Consider the following 13,999-nt stretch of genomic DNA (forward strand, 5'->3'; position numbering starts at 1 on the left):
CATGAGATCAGAGGTGGAGAAGATCAGCAACTTTAAATTCCTCAGTGTTATCATTTCAAAGGATCTGTCCTTGGTTCAGCCATTACAAAGAAGGCAAGGTAGCACCTCTACTTTCTTAGAAGTTTGCCAAGATTTGATACGTTAACTGAAATACTGACGAACTGCAATAAATGTGCGGTGGAGAGTCTACTGACCGGTTGCATCATGGCCTGGTAGGGAAACACCAATGTCCTTGAACAGAAAAGCCTATAAAAACAGTGGATGCAGCCCAGTCCATCACTGGTAAAACCCTCCCTACCACTGAACACACTTACAAGGAGCGCTGTCAAGGGAAAACAGCATCCATCATCAAGGACCCCCACTGCTGAGGTCATGCACTCTTCTAAGAACACTGCTGCCATTAGGAATGAGATACAGGAACCTCAGTTCCAACCAGTTTCATTTATTTCAACAGGATAACAGACCTGTTTCAAGCAGGCATTACTAACAGTTTCATTTATTTTCACTCACACCATTACATCGGTTTGTGGACAGCAGAACAGCCCCAAAAGACCCAAGGGGCAGTTTGGGGCATCCTAAAACGATGCTTGTGTTAGTGGGGACAGGTGCAGGACACCCTAAGCAGACAACACCAGGCGTGGTGAGGCATTATTCTTTAAAGTTTATCCCAGCACTTGGACACTGATCTATGGGTTTAACTAAGGCATTTGTTACGGAATAAAACAAACGGTAGGATGTCAGAATCTCCATTTAAAATGTTCCCATTCTGCATCTGAAATCATTATTATGGATGGGCCACATGATTATTCCCCCCCCCCACTCCCTCCACCCCGAAACCAACAGTAGAATTTCCTGGTCCTTCTATGCCAGGCAGAGGAAGATTTAAACCCTCAGTCTGACTTTGCAAGGGAGGTGTTGGAGTTGGTGATTGGTGAATAGTTATACTGGAAATGTAAAGACAAAGCATGTTATGGAGAAAGCCTCTGTACATCTGTGAATTTTTCTACATACATATTTGTTTTTTATTTATGTAGTTGTAAATATTTTCCTTTCTTCACAACTTTTGGGCTGCTTTTGCACTTTTTCCTCCTGGTACTAAATAAAACCTGTTTGCACTAACGTGTTGTTGCGGCTAACCATCTGTGTTTTTTCCAACTGGTGACCCTCATCAGGTGCACTTACCCGCACCTGATAGTCCAGGTGTAGTATACCACCTTGGTGCTGATGGAATAATGGGACAGAATTTATTACATGTATCCAGGACAATGTTCTGAAGCAATTTGTAGATAGCCTGAGATGAGATAGGGCTACACTCAATCTCCTCTCAGGAATTGGGTCAGGGTAAGTACTGTACATTGGAACATGCGATCGTAATTCTATATTTCAAGGTACTTAAGAGGAAAAAATGCAACTGGTCCTCGGGTTGAAGTTGAACTTGTTATGAGAAACAAGAGACAAGATTGCTGGGCCATGGTAAAGACTTGTGTATCTTCATTAACCCCAGGTGAGGTTCCAGAAGATAACACAAAAGCTAATTTGTGCCCTTATTTAAGAATTTAGGGGACCCTGTCCATGTGGATTTTAGAATTTAGCCAGGTCCTGTATGGTAAGTTGGTCCCAAAGGTTAGAGCACAAGGTGAGGTAGGAAATTAGCTTGGTGATAGGATAGCAGTGGAGAATTGCTTTTTTCAGATTGAAGGCTTGTGACTAGCCTGTGCTGCAAGGATCAGTGCTGGGTCCTTTGTTGTTTGTCATACAGTATGTATTAATAATTTGTGTGAGAATGCCCATGGCATGATTAGTAAGTTTGCAGATGACACTAAAATCCGTGGAAAAGTTGACAACTAAAAAGGTTGTCAAAGATTACAAGAAGCTATAGATTAGCTGGGAAAGCAGAGCAAGGGAGTAGCAGATGGAACCAGTGTAGGACTTCCATTGTGAATGGCAGTGCCCCTGTAGTGTAATTTAACAGACTGACCTTGGGATACATCTGAAAAATGGAAACATGCATAGATAAACCGATGAAGGAGTACGACATGCTTATTTCCATCAGCCAAGGCATTGGTTATATAATTTACTTTTGTACATAACGTTGCTAAGGCAGCACTTAGATTATAGTTTGCAATTCTAGTCACCACATTACAGGGAGGACATGGTTAAAATACAGAGAACCCAGAAAAGATTCACGGAGATCTTGCCTGGATTGGAGGGCTTAAGTTATCAGAAGAGATTGGACGGGCTAGGTTTGTCTGGAGAAAGGGAGACTGGAACATGACATGATATAGGTTCAGGCAGTCCTGAATGGCATAGACAGGGTATTTAGCAGTATCTGTTTCCCATGGTAGGGACGACTAGAACAGAACAGAGGCAGAGGCAGAACAGGGCAGAGGTTTAAGATGAGAGGAAATAAGTTGAAAGCAGATTTGAGAGGTAAATATTTCACGCCAAGTAGTTGGTATTTGGAAATGAGCAGATGGGGTGGTAGGAGCAATAACAATATTTCAGAGGCTTCCAAATCGTTACTTGATTGAGCATGGCAGAGGGGGATGCGGAATCATAAGAGATGGTATGGTAATCAGTATAGACACAGTGGCCCAAAGGGTCTGATACAATGTTGCACAACTTTATAACACCGTGTTTCTAATACTTTATTTCTGCCTCACCCTCACAAAGATTTTCATTACGAGGGGAAGGGTCGGTGTACAGCCTGATAAAAACTTTTAAGAGAAAGCTTGTGTCTTTAACTTGGTAAAATGTTCCAAGATCCTTCAATATCCTTAAAATATTAACACACAACAATTAGAATCAGAATAATTTTAATTGCCAGTATGTAAAACATACCAGAATTGATTGTAGATCAATGTCGAGCATAAAACGCAGGACAACATCTTAATTGACAACACAATAATAACCAGCAATTTACAAGACAATAATTATGCAAAAATATTGATTAAAAGAACAAGATAGTTATTACAAAGGAAGCTGAAGACATAACTGAATGATAGTCTGGCAAAAATGTAAGAGTTCTGCTCTCAGTTCTTGGGAATACAATCAGATTAAAATTTTTTTCCAAAGAACAGAGATGCTGCATCTAAATCAAGAAAGAGCAAAAATAAAATAGTGAAAGTAATGTTCTGTCAGTAATCTGTTCCCCAAATTGGATAATTCCTTGCGCTAAGCTCCAAGACCTTGGCCTCAGAGCCTCTTTGTGCAATTGGATCCTCGATTTCCTCACTTGCAGAACCTAGTCAGTGCAGATTGGCAACATTTCCTTCACAATCAACAGCAGCAAAAGGGTACCACAAATCTGTGTGTTAGCTCCCTGCTCTACTCTCTTTATGACTGTGTAGCTAAGCATAGCTTTAATGCTGTATTCAAGTTTGCTGTTGACACCACTGGCGTAGGCCGAATCAAAGGCGGTGATGAATCAGCATATAGGAAGGAGATTGAAAATCTGGCTGAGTGGTGCCATAACAACAACTTCTTACTCAATATTAGCAAGACCAAGGAGCTGATTATTGACTAGGAGAGGGAAACCAGAGGTCCGTGATCCAGTCCTCATCAGAGGGTTAGAGATGGAGATGGTCAGTAACTTACAAATCCTCAGTGTTATCATTTTAAAGGACATGTCCTGGGTCTAGAACTTAAGTGCAACTATGAAGAAAGTGTGGAAACACCACCATTTCCATAGGAGTTTGCGAAGATTTGGCATGACATTTGAAACTTTGACACACTTCCATAGATGTGTGGTGAAGAGTATATTGACTGGCTGTATCATAGCCTGGTATGGAAAACAAAATGCCCTTGAATGGAAGATCCTACAAAGTTATGGCTATGGCCCTGTCCATCACAGATAAAGCCCTCCCCACCATTGAGTACATTTATATGAAAAACTACCACAGAAAAGCAGCATCGATCATTATGAACCCCCAACACACAGGACAAGCTCTCTTCTCACTGCTGGCATCAGGAGGAAGGTACAGGAGCCTCAGGACTCACTCCACCAGGTTCAGCAGCAGTTACTACTGCTCAACCAGGAGGCTCTTGAGCAAAAGGGAATAACTTCACTGCTGCATCATTGAAATGCTCCCACAACGTATGGACTCACTTTCTAGTACTCTTCATCTCATGCTCTTAATATTTACTGCTAATTTATTAATTATTATTTCTATCTTTTTGTATTTTTATATTTTGTTGTCTTTTGCATACTGGTTGGATAGAGAAAACTGTAGCTGTATTTCTATTCCTCGTAAGACTAGAGAGTTCTGAAGACACCTGACTCTGCGTGGCAGGAAAGAAACTCCTCATTCTTTTTTTTTCTTTAAACGAATGATCTTTATATTTCTAAAAAGTGAAGCCAAGTTGTAGATTCTTCCACAAGACTAAACATACTTTCATATAGACTTTATCAAAGTTTCTCAGCATCTTATATAGGGTCATACTGCACACTACCTCTACACCAATCTCTTTGCATAGCTACACTAATCATATCTGATCATATTAGGATCATACATTGTCTTTCTACAGCTGTCCTACTTATGTAGCTACTAAATACCTCTTAAACATATAAATTTATTTATCTAGCTTTTCTTCATTAGCCAACCTGATCAATCAGTTTCAAGATTATTTAATGTCATTTCCAGTGGATTCCAGTTAATTGGACCATCGGTTAATTAGGGCAGATGCTTATTTGGGATAACTCTTAAAGAACAAAAACAAATCAAGAAAACAGCTGGGATTCCCTTAGCTTCTTTGGGACCCTATGCTGCTTAATTGGGTCAGGAGAGTCAGTCAAGTGCACTTGTGTGGCCATTAGAGACCACAATGTGTTTACAGTCAACAGTTGTGTCAGTTGCCCATTTAGACTGATGGGCGCCACTTCAAACACCAGTGAATTTTGATAATTTTTTAAAAAATGTTGACCCTTACCAAGATAGCACTTAAAGATTTGACCCTAGCCGGAATAAAATGACCCTACTGAACAAAATTAAAAGCCATTTGCCTAAACCACTCATTGCCAGCTGGCAGCATTAACTACAGTGCAGAGATCTACAATTGCACACCTGATGCTTCAGCCAGATAAAGTGCGAGAAGAATGGGAATCACGTGAGGGACAACAGGGAACATCACGAAAACAAAAACGTGAAGGTAAGCATCGAGATGTTGAGGAGGCCCTCAACAATGGTTTTCCATTCTAACCGGACGAGGTGTGCATGTCAGTGGACCAATGTTAAAAAAAAAGCACAACTCAGAGGAACTAGCTAAGAAGCTAAGTCATGAAGATTTTAAAGCAACAGATGGTTGATTGTCTCATTGGAAATGTAGGCACCACTTTAAATTCAAGACAGAAGACAGAAGAAGAAAGGTATGCAAGTACAGAAACTTGGAACTCTACAAAATTCCCTGAGTTGCATCAAAAATATTGTGCAGATGATCAGAATCAGGTTTAATATCGCCCGCATCTGTTGTGAAATGAATTACCTTAGAGGCAGTCGTACAGTGCAATACATGATAATATAGAAAAATCTGAATGTCAATTACAGTAAATATGTATGTATATTAAATAGTTAAAAATAGTGCAGAAACAGAAATGGTATTTAAAAAAGGGAGGTAATGTCCATTTTAGGAACTTTAATTTAGGAATTGGATAGCAGAGGGGAAGAAACTGTTCAGGAATTGCTGAGTGTGTGCAGACTTCTGTACCTCCTTACTATCGGTAACAATGAGAAGAGGACATGTCCTGGGTAATGGGGGTCCTTAATAATGGACACCACTGTTCTGAGTAACCTCTCCTTCAAGATGTCTTGGATAGTACTGAAGCCAATGTCCATAATGGAGCTGATTAATTTTACAAATTCCTGTAGCTTCTACAGGAAGGTCCCACACAGTAGGCTTATTCAGAAAGTCAGAAGGCATGGGATCCAGGGAAGTTTGGCCAGGTGGATTCAGAATTGGCTTGCCTGCAGAAGGCAGAGGGTCATGGTGGAGGAGGGAGTACATTCAGATTGGAGGGTTGTGATTAGTGGTGTCCCACAAGGATCTGTTCTGGGACCTCTACTTTTTGTGATTTTTATTAACGACCTGGATGTGGGGGTAGAAGGGTGGGTTGGCAAGTTTGCAGACAACACAAAGGTTGGTGGTGTTGTAGATAGTGTAGAGGATTGTCGAAGATTGCAGAGGGACATTGATAGGATGCAGAAGTGGGCTGAGAAGTGGCAGATGGGAGTTCAACCTGGAGAAGTGTGAGGTGGTACACTTTGGAAGGACAAACTCCAAGGCAGAGTACAAAGTAAATGGCAGGATACTTGGTAGTGTGGAGGAACAGAGGGATCTGGGGGTACATGTCCACAGATCCCTGAAAGTTGCCTCACAGGTAGATAGGGTAGTTAAGAAACCTTATGGGGTGTTAGCTTTCATAAATCGAGGGATAGAGCTTAAGAGACGCGATGTAATGATGCAGCTCTATAAAACTCTAGTTAGGCCACTCTTGGAGTACTGTGTCCAGTTCTGGTTGCCTCACTATAGGAAGGATGAGGAAGCATTTGAAAGGGTACAGAGGAGATTTACCAGGATGCTGCCTGGTTTAGAGAGTATGGATTATGATCAGAGATTAAGGGAGCTAGGGCTTTACTCTTTGGAGAGAAGGAGGATGAGAGGAGACATGATAGAGGTGTACAAGATATTAAGAGGAATAGACAGAGTGGACAGCCAGCACCTCTTCCCCAGGGCACCACTGCTCAGTACAAGAGGACATGGCTTTAAGGTAAGGGGTGGGAAGTTCAAGGGGGATATTAGAGGAAGGTTTTTTACTCAGAGAGTGGTTGGTGCATGGAATGCACTGCCTGAGTCAGTGGTGGAGGCAGATACACTAGTGAAATTTAAGAGACTACTAGACAGGTATAGGGAGGAATTTTAAGGTGGGGGGTTATATGGGAGGCAGGGTTTAGGGGTCGGCTCAACATTGTGGCCTGTAATGTGCTGTACTTTCGATCCTGTGTTGTAGCTGCCCCCCACCCCCACCCCCACGAGCCTGTCAGAATGCTCTCCATGATACATCTGTAGAAGTTTTATCTACAACACTGATGAAACAGTCCTTTTTTTTATTATTCCATGTCGGAAGGTTCCCTTTGCTACCAATATGCAACACTATCATGTTCAAAGAAAACAATGGATTGCAAAACTGTGTTACATTGTGCAAATACCCTTTACGTCAAGAAAGCATTAACGGGCTAAGAATGGATATCTTACCAATTAAGTATTATGCTAATCAGAAAGTGTGGATGATTTCCAAAAGTTTTAAGAAATGGTTGATGTGTTGGATATGAAGCTACAGTGGAAGTCAAGCAAAATTCTTCTGCTTGTTGACTATCGTGCAACACACCCTAATGTAGAATGTTTGAGAAATGTCCAGCTGGAACTTTTGCCTGCTGATATGGGAATCATAGAATATTTGAAGTCATTGTATCATGGAAAGTTGGTGAACCACATTCTCTAAGCAATTGACATCTTTTTCAACAGTCAAGGAAATGAGTACAAAAATTAACCTTTTATAGGCAGTGCAATATGTGAGTGATTGTGGGCAAGAAATAAGCAGTAAGACAATTCAGAATGGAGGATGAAATCACCTAAAGCATTGTGTCAAAACATCAAGGCAGAGAACATGAAGGCGAGGAATGTGATGAGGATGACAAAACTAAATTTGAACTAGTGACAGGATGCTAGGAAATCTATTGTTGGATTAAGACATTACTTCATGCAGGAAGGCAATGAAGGCAGTCCAGTATCTGCACCAGGAGTTTGTGCTGATTTTGTTCATTTACAGTCAATCGAAAGAGCATGCAGTGTATATTTGAAGAATTCTTCTGTCAGTAACCAGTACAAACTAATACACAGTTTTGTAATACTGTAGTAATATTGCAGACAGTACTCCAGATATGATCTCAGCAATATTCAAAGTAATCGAAAAATACTTTGCTCAATTTCTATATTGAAATACCCTCACAAAATGTTTCTTTACCAATCCCATTTACAGAGTGTTACCTGCATAATAGCTGTTTTGTGAATCATGCTCTGTATTTCTCTTCATGCGAGCTCTGCAATTTCTTATAATTTTAGATTTTTTTAAGCGTATTTCCTGAAAAACTGTGTAATTTCCTTTCTTTTTCACATTCCATCCTATTGTTTCTAGCTTATTGCCTACTCACTTAACCTATCTATATACAACTATAGCCTCTTTATGTCCTCTTCATGACTTATAATTGATCCATGCGTCATTGATAAATTTAGCAACTGCACTGATGATTCATTCATTTCAATCAATTGCATACCTGGTGGAAAGAATGAGGCCCCCAGCACTGACCTATATGCTACAGCAGTCATTACGTCTCACCGGCTATAAAGAGACCCACTTAAGCCCACTCTGTTACCTGTCAGCCTGCCAGTCTTCCATCTATGCTGTTACATTTTCTCCATAACCTTCTGTTTTCCACACAACCTTTGATGCAATAACTTAACAAATAGTTTCTGCAACTCTAAATAGCGGATATTCACCAGTTCTCCTTTATCCACAGCACATTATTTCTTAAAGGAACCCCAGTAAACAGTATACACCTTTCCAGTCATACACTTCACTTCTCTTATGTCACATCCATATCCAAGTCCCATCAGAATGCTTTAGCCAGAACTATGTTGATTTCCACTTCTACATTCCAAATAACCTTGGATGGCCTCATTAAAACAAAATAGCATTCTGCTTTTTAAACCTGGAAACAGAGACACTTAGCTTATAAGTTACTTACTGCTTTGTTTAAAATAAAAAGCAAGATCATTTATGTTGATATGAGTGAGTTTGAACAACAGTGGTATATTCAGTAGTGCTGCTTTTTGTGATAAAGAAACTTAGTTAACAGTATTCAACCTCCCTTTGTACGTAAATATGGTGGGGTAGACATACGTCTCTATCAAAGGAGGTATAAGATGTTCCTTTCCAATAGTAGCCTGCAGGTCACCCTTGGGCAAGATATAGCACCTGCTTAGCTTCCCAATCAGGATCATGAGAACCATGGAAGCAGGTGGTGGATGCCTATCACAAGTCCTGGTTATGTGACCACTGACACCAGGCAGACTATCTCTGAAGGGTACTGAAAATGGCTGGGGTCACACATCTCATAAAGATACTGCCCAGAAAAAAGCAATGACAAACCACTTTTGTAGAAAAAATTCCCAGGAGCAATCACAGTCATGGAAACACCATGATTGCCTATATCTATGACATGGCACTTAACGGATGAATGAATTGTAAATAGTTGCTTGTTTTCCCTTACTTTTAAAATTTGTTAGCAAATATTCATTTAAAAATCAGTTGATAATATCATTGCTGCAAGTCTATAATTATAATATCTATTTCCTTCCAGGATTAAATTCTAACAGGATTATTTATTTGTACATTTTTTTTTCTTTCTAGGCATGACATGCCAAGCTAGAACATCATATACAGAAGATGAAGTTCTTTGGGGTAATCGATTTTTCCCAGTTATTTCTCTGGAAGAAGGATTCTTTAAAGTAGACTACTCACAATTTCATGCAACATTTGAAATTCCAACACCACCATATAGCGTAAAAGAGCAAGAGGAAATGCTATTTATATCCTCTCCTTTGATGGCCCCAGCTAATAACAACAGCAGGGGCACCTTACCAGAAAGAAATGATTCAGTGGAGTGCTTTGATAGTATAGATGATCTATGTACCAAGATCCCACTGAAACTGCAGAGGATCACAGGGAGAGAAGAACTACCCAAAAAACTACTAAGAATGAGTTCTACCACCTCAGAAAAAGTCTACAGCATGAGTGATCTGCCAATGAAGCTCCAACGAATCAGCTCAGTTTCTGGAAATTCTGAGGAAAAACTGGTGCCAAAGACCAGTAAGGTGACCAGTGACCCAAAAAGCCAGCTTGTGACTGACCTGCCACTAAAGCTACAGAAATTAGCTGGTGGTTCAAGGATTGAGGGAAACCTTCCACCCAAACTGAGGAAAATGAATTCTGAACGTTTTACGTAACTTCAGGAATCTTTTGATGACTCTAAAATCTAATTTTTGATCAAAGACAATACTGTAATTTTCAAAGTTTAATGGGATACGTATACTGCATTTATTTACAAAACAGGGCAAAGTATCATTAGCACTACATGTATTATGAAATGTTCATTTAACAGCTGGAGTGAAAATGTATGATTATTGCTTTGATACGAGACCTCAGCCATTTTAAATTCATTGTAATATTAGCATCAATTAGCATGTAGTATCAAAAATAGCATGCAATACTGACGTGCAACTTTTGCATATAGTTTTATGGCATGATTCATAATAAATTTATATTTATTCAGTAGTAGCAAAATGTATAAAATTGAGACTTTGCAATGTCTCAACATGTATTACAGAATAGGATCTTAAAGTTCAGCAAGGTGTATTTCTAAGTGAGAGTGGATAACTTCTGAAGATTGATTTCATGCTTTAAATTAAAATTAAGATTATTATCTTAAATACATATATAACATTGTAATATGTTCTCTTTAAACTAGTCCTTTCAATGCATGTTTTACTTACAAAATTAGAGAAGGCTACAGGCAATAGAGAGCATAGAAGGCTCTTGACAAAGTTTCAGCCTTAAATAATCTGGTATCTTCCTGTTTTGTGTTTTATTAGCCTCACTTTTTTTTTGCTTTGTTTTAAAATATTGCTTTTATGGAGTGTATGTAAGCAAAGGATGTGGTGGTGCTGGAAGAAGTGAGAAAGAAGAAAATGGGAATGTTAAATTATGGTAACAAGACTGCACAGCAGGTCTGTGTTTCATCATCTCAAACAACACTCTTTTACTTCAGCCTGCGTCATACTCTGAAATGTATAAAATCAAATATGTTACCAAACTAGGAGCATCTTCAGGCATGCTGACTTTGTGTATAAACAGTTTATTCAAACTACTTAAGGAATATGGAATACTTGTATTTATTCCTATTGCAGCCTCAGTTTTTAGCTGAAAACTATATTAAACTTTTCAACTGTTTATGCTGTTTCATTTCAAAGACTACAGTGTTTTTTTGTTAATGATAGTTTTGCACCAGACCTTTGTTAAAATCTTTAGCAACTATTAAAACTAATTTCAACAATACTAATGTATATGAATGCTGTCATTCAAACATTTCTCTAATTATTTTTATCTGGAGAAGGAAAGACAATTGTTGTCAATTGTCTACCAGTAGTGCATTTCATAAACAAAATGAGTTTTTGCCTTCAATAACAATATCATTACAAATTCTTACAGATACTGTTCATAGAATGTAAGCATTTCTGGTTAGATGGTACAGCTTTTGTGGATTATGTGATTTGGGCAGCCACTGAAAGCAAATACAAGTTTAAAGATGTAGACACAAATTAATTGTTTATCTTATTGGAACACCTTATGTGCATTAAGTGGTAGAATTTTATAGGGAAGCCTGTCATTCAGATTGAGATTAGATAGTTACAGCATAAATAACTGAGTTCAATTTGTTTCTATCAAGTTTTTTTGTGCATTTGACACATTAATGAACCTAAGGTATTGATGCACCATCAATAACTCACTCTGAGATGTAAGAAGCGAGATATCGGCTTTTATTGACTGGAAGAATGAACAACACTACATCCTGGAGAATGAGGCTGGGCTCAGGCCTCAATCGCCTTTATACAGGGGTCTGTGGGAGGAGCCACAGGAGCAGTCAGCAGGGATCTGTGGGAAGAGCCACAGGAGCAGTCCAGACAGGTATATGTAGTTCACCACAGGTATACAATACATCTGCGTGCAGCTTCCACAAAACCCAATTACACATGTAGACTTTGCGGGCAAAAGCACACCTCATGACAATGTAGACAAATGCTGCTTCAGTGACAGTTAAAGGGCCAGAACAGGTTAGAAACAGTGAAATTAAGGCCAAGCAGGTAAGTACCACATAATTGTAATGCTAGACCACCCCTCCCGATCCAATTGTGATCTTACGTGACTCTTCTACAGCCCCACCATTTCCCAACTTTGCATCCATCCTCCTTTATTGACTTATCTATTGAAGTAGTTAATCAAGACTTTCAGCTCCCTTTAATACCCAGCCCAACCCAAAAGGTCTCTCCAGTCTCCCCTAACCTAGGCCTCACATCACCACCACTCTAACTGGGGAATGCATGCTCAAAGCGAATATTCAAGGCCTATTTATTGGTCCACATATACTGAGCCTCATATGCAACAGTGCTTTACAGCATCTGATTCGTGCATGGAATGTATTGACCCACCACACATTGCCCCAAAGACTACTTTATTCTGAAATGGAAGAATTTCTTGGCTTCTCTGCAGTGACCTGGTTACTTTACATGGGGTACTTATCAGTGGGAATTGAAACTACAATATGCTTATAAAGAAGATTAGGTTTCATTTACAAATAACGTTTGATCTCTACTTGGTTTATTCTATTGTTTTTCAAGGAGAAGAAGGGCAGATGCTGCAAAAAGCAGAAGACACTTTTGCTATACATGCACATGAGTAAGGACAACATACAAATGAAAAGTGGACAACTGAGAGAGACAGATGAATTGTAAAAAAACAATAATCTACATATCATATTCGGTTGTGAAATTTAAAATAAATATTGGAGAGTATAATTCCATTCTAGGTCTCCTGACAAAATATGTGATATGGTCATGTTTTTTAAATGCTGTATGCAGATTACAAATGTGGTACATAAAACTAAGGGTAGTTTCTACTCCCTTTTGAATGTCCTTCCTGTCAAATTCCGAGTTAAATCCTTAACTTCCTAAATAAAGTGAATCTGTAAAGTATTTATTTTCATTTGCAAGAAAAGACATTTTTGCTTATATTATTTGCATAAATTATGACCATACAATGATGCTGATCAAATGCAGATTTGTAATTTTTTTTCCTTTTAAGAATAAATCAGCGTTCATTCATTTCATTAAACCAAATATCACTGGTTTATAGAATTATGCTTTATTTTGATTTTTCCAAAGGTTTATCTCCCAAACCTCCCTTCAGATGTCAGTGGCCCATGATCCCAAAATGGCATTTCTTTTACAATAACTAGCTCTAATTGATAGCAACTACTGAGTGATAAGTAGTGTACATGTCCTCAAATTGCAGACATCTTTTAGTTTACGTTTCCATTGGTACCAGTGAAAATCAGAAAAAAGCTTTCATAGGGATTCTAGCTAATATAAACAATTCTAAAGGATTATCCAATCTCAAAATCAGCCACTTTGTGCTTGAAAATGGATGGTACGTAAGAGTAGCAGCATATTCAGACACCAAACTTTGTAACTGCAGCCAACTCCCTGACCAAACAATGCATCATGTTGTACTTCCTCTATACTCCTTAATGCACAATTTACATATTAGTGGTGTTTTGTAAATGTTGGAACATGCTACAGATCAATCCCTGTTTGGTTAACAATCTGGTAAATTGGTTTAGGAAATTTAAGGCTGAACAGTCCACCCCAGTGTGTGGTTGATAGTGGCAGTCAAAGCAAATTTGTTATCGAAGTATTATATGTCACTATCTACTACACTGAGGTTCATTTTCTTGCAGGCATTCACGACAGGTACAAAGAAACACTGAAAGCATGACAACTACACACAAAGACCAATGTGCAAAAAAGAAGACAAAATGAGTAAATACAAAAAAAGTAATAATAATAAACAAGTATTAAATAATATTGATAACATGAGTTGGCGAGTCCTTGAAAGTGAATCCATAGGTACTGGAATCAGTTTATTGTTGAGGTTGGTGAAGTTATCCATGCTGGTTCAGGAGTCTAATGGTTGAAAGGTAAAAACTATTCCTGAGCCCCTGGTGGTGTGGGACTTGATGCTCTTGTAACTCCTTCCTGAGGCAGCAGTGAGAAGAGAGCATAGATGGTGGAGGTCCTTGAAGATGTGTGCTGCTTTCTTGTAGATGTTCTC

At 38.9% G+C, this 13,999-nt stretch overlaps 1 protein-coding gene across 2 annotated transcripts in view; it reads left to right on the plus strand.

Annotated features, from left to right (window-relative positions):
- Nucleotides 1-13,999, plus strand: part of kcnj3a (potassium inwardly rectifying channel subfamily J member 3a) — a 286,454-nt gene that overhangs the window by 169,946 nt on the left and 102,509 nt on the right. The window contains exon 3 of one of the 2 annotated variants that reach the window (XM_073047336.1): nucleotides 9,464-11,165. The exons of the other annotated variant lie outside the window; for it this stretch is intronic. Within the exon in view, the coding sequence (XP_072903437.1) occupies nucleotides 9,464-10,059 (596 nt within the window). The 3' untranslated portion in view covers nucleotides 10,060-11,165. Of the gene's footprint in view, nucleotides 1-9,463; nucleotides 11,166-13,999 lie in introns of those variants that run through there. 2 annotated transcript variants of the gene reach the window in all.

The sequence above is a fragment of the Hemitrygon akajei genome, chromosome 5 (genome assembly GCF_048418815.1).
Source record: "Hemitrygon akajei chromosome 5, sHemAka1.3, whole genome shotgun sequence".
NCBI classification, from domain to species: Eukaryota; Metazoa; Chordata; class Chondrichthyes; order Myliobatiformes; family Dasyatidae; genus Hemitrygon; species Hemitrygon akajei.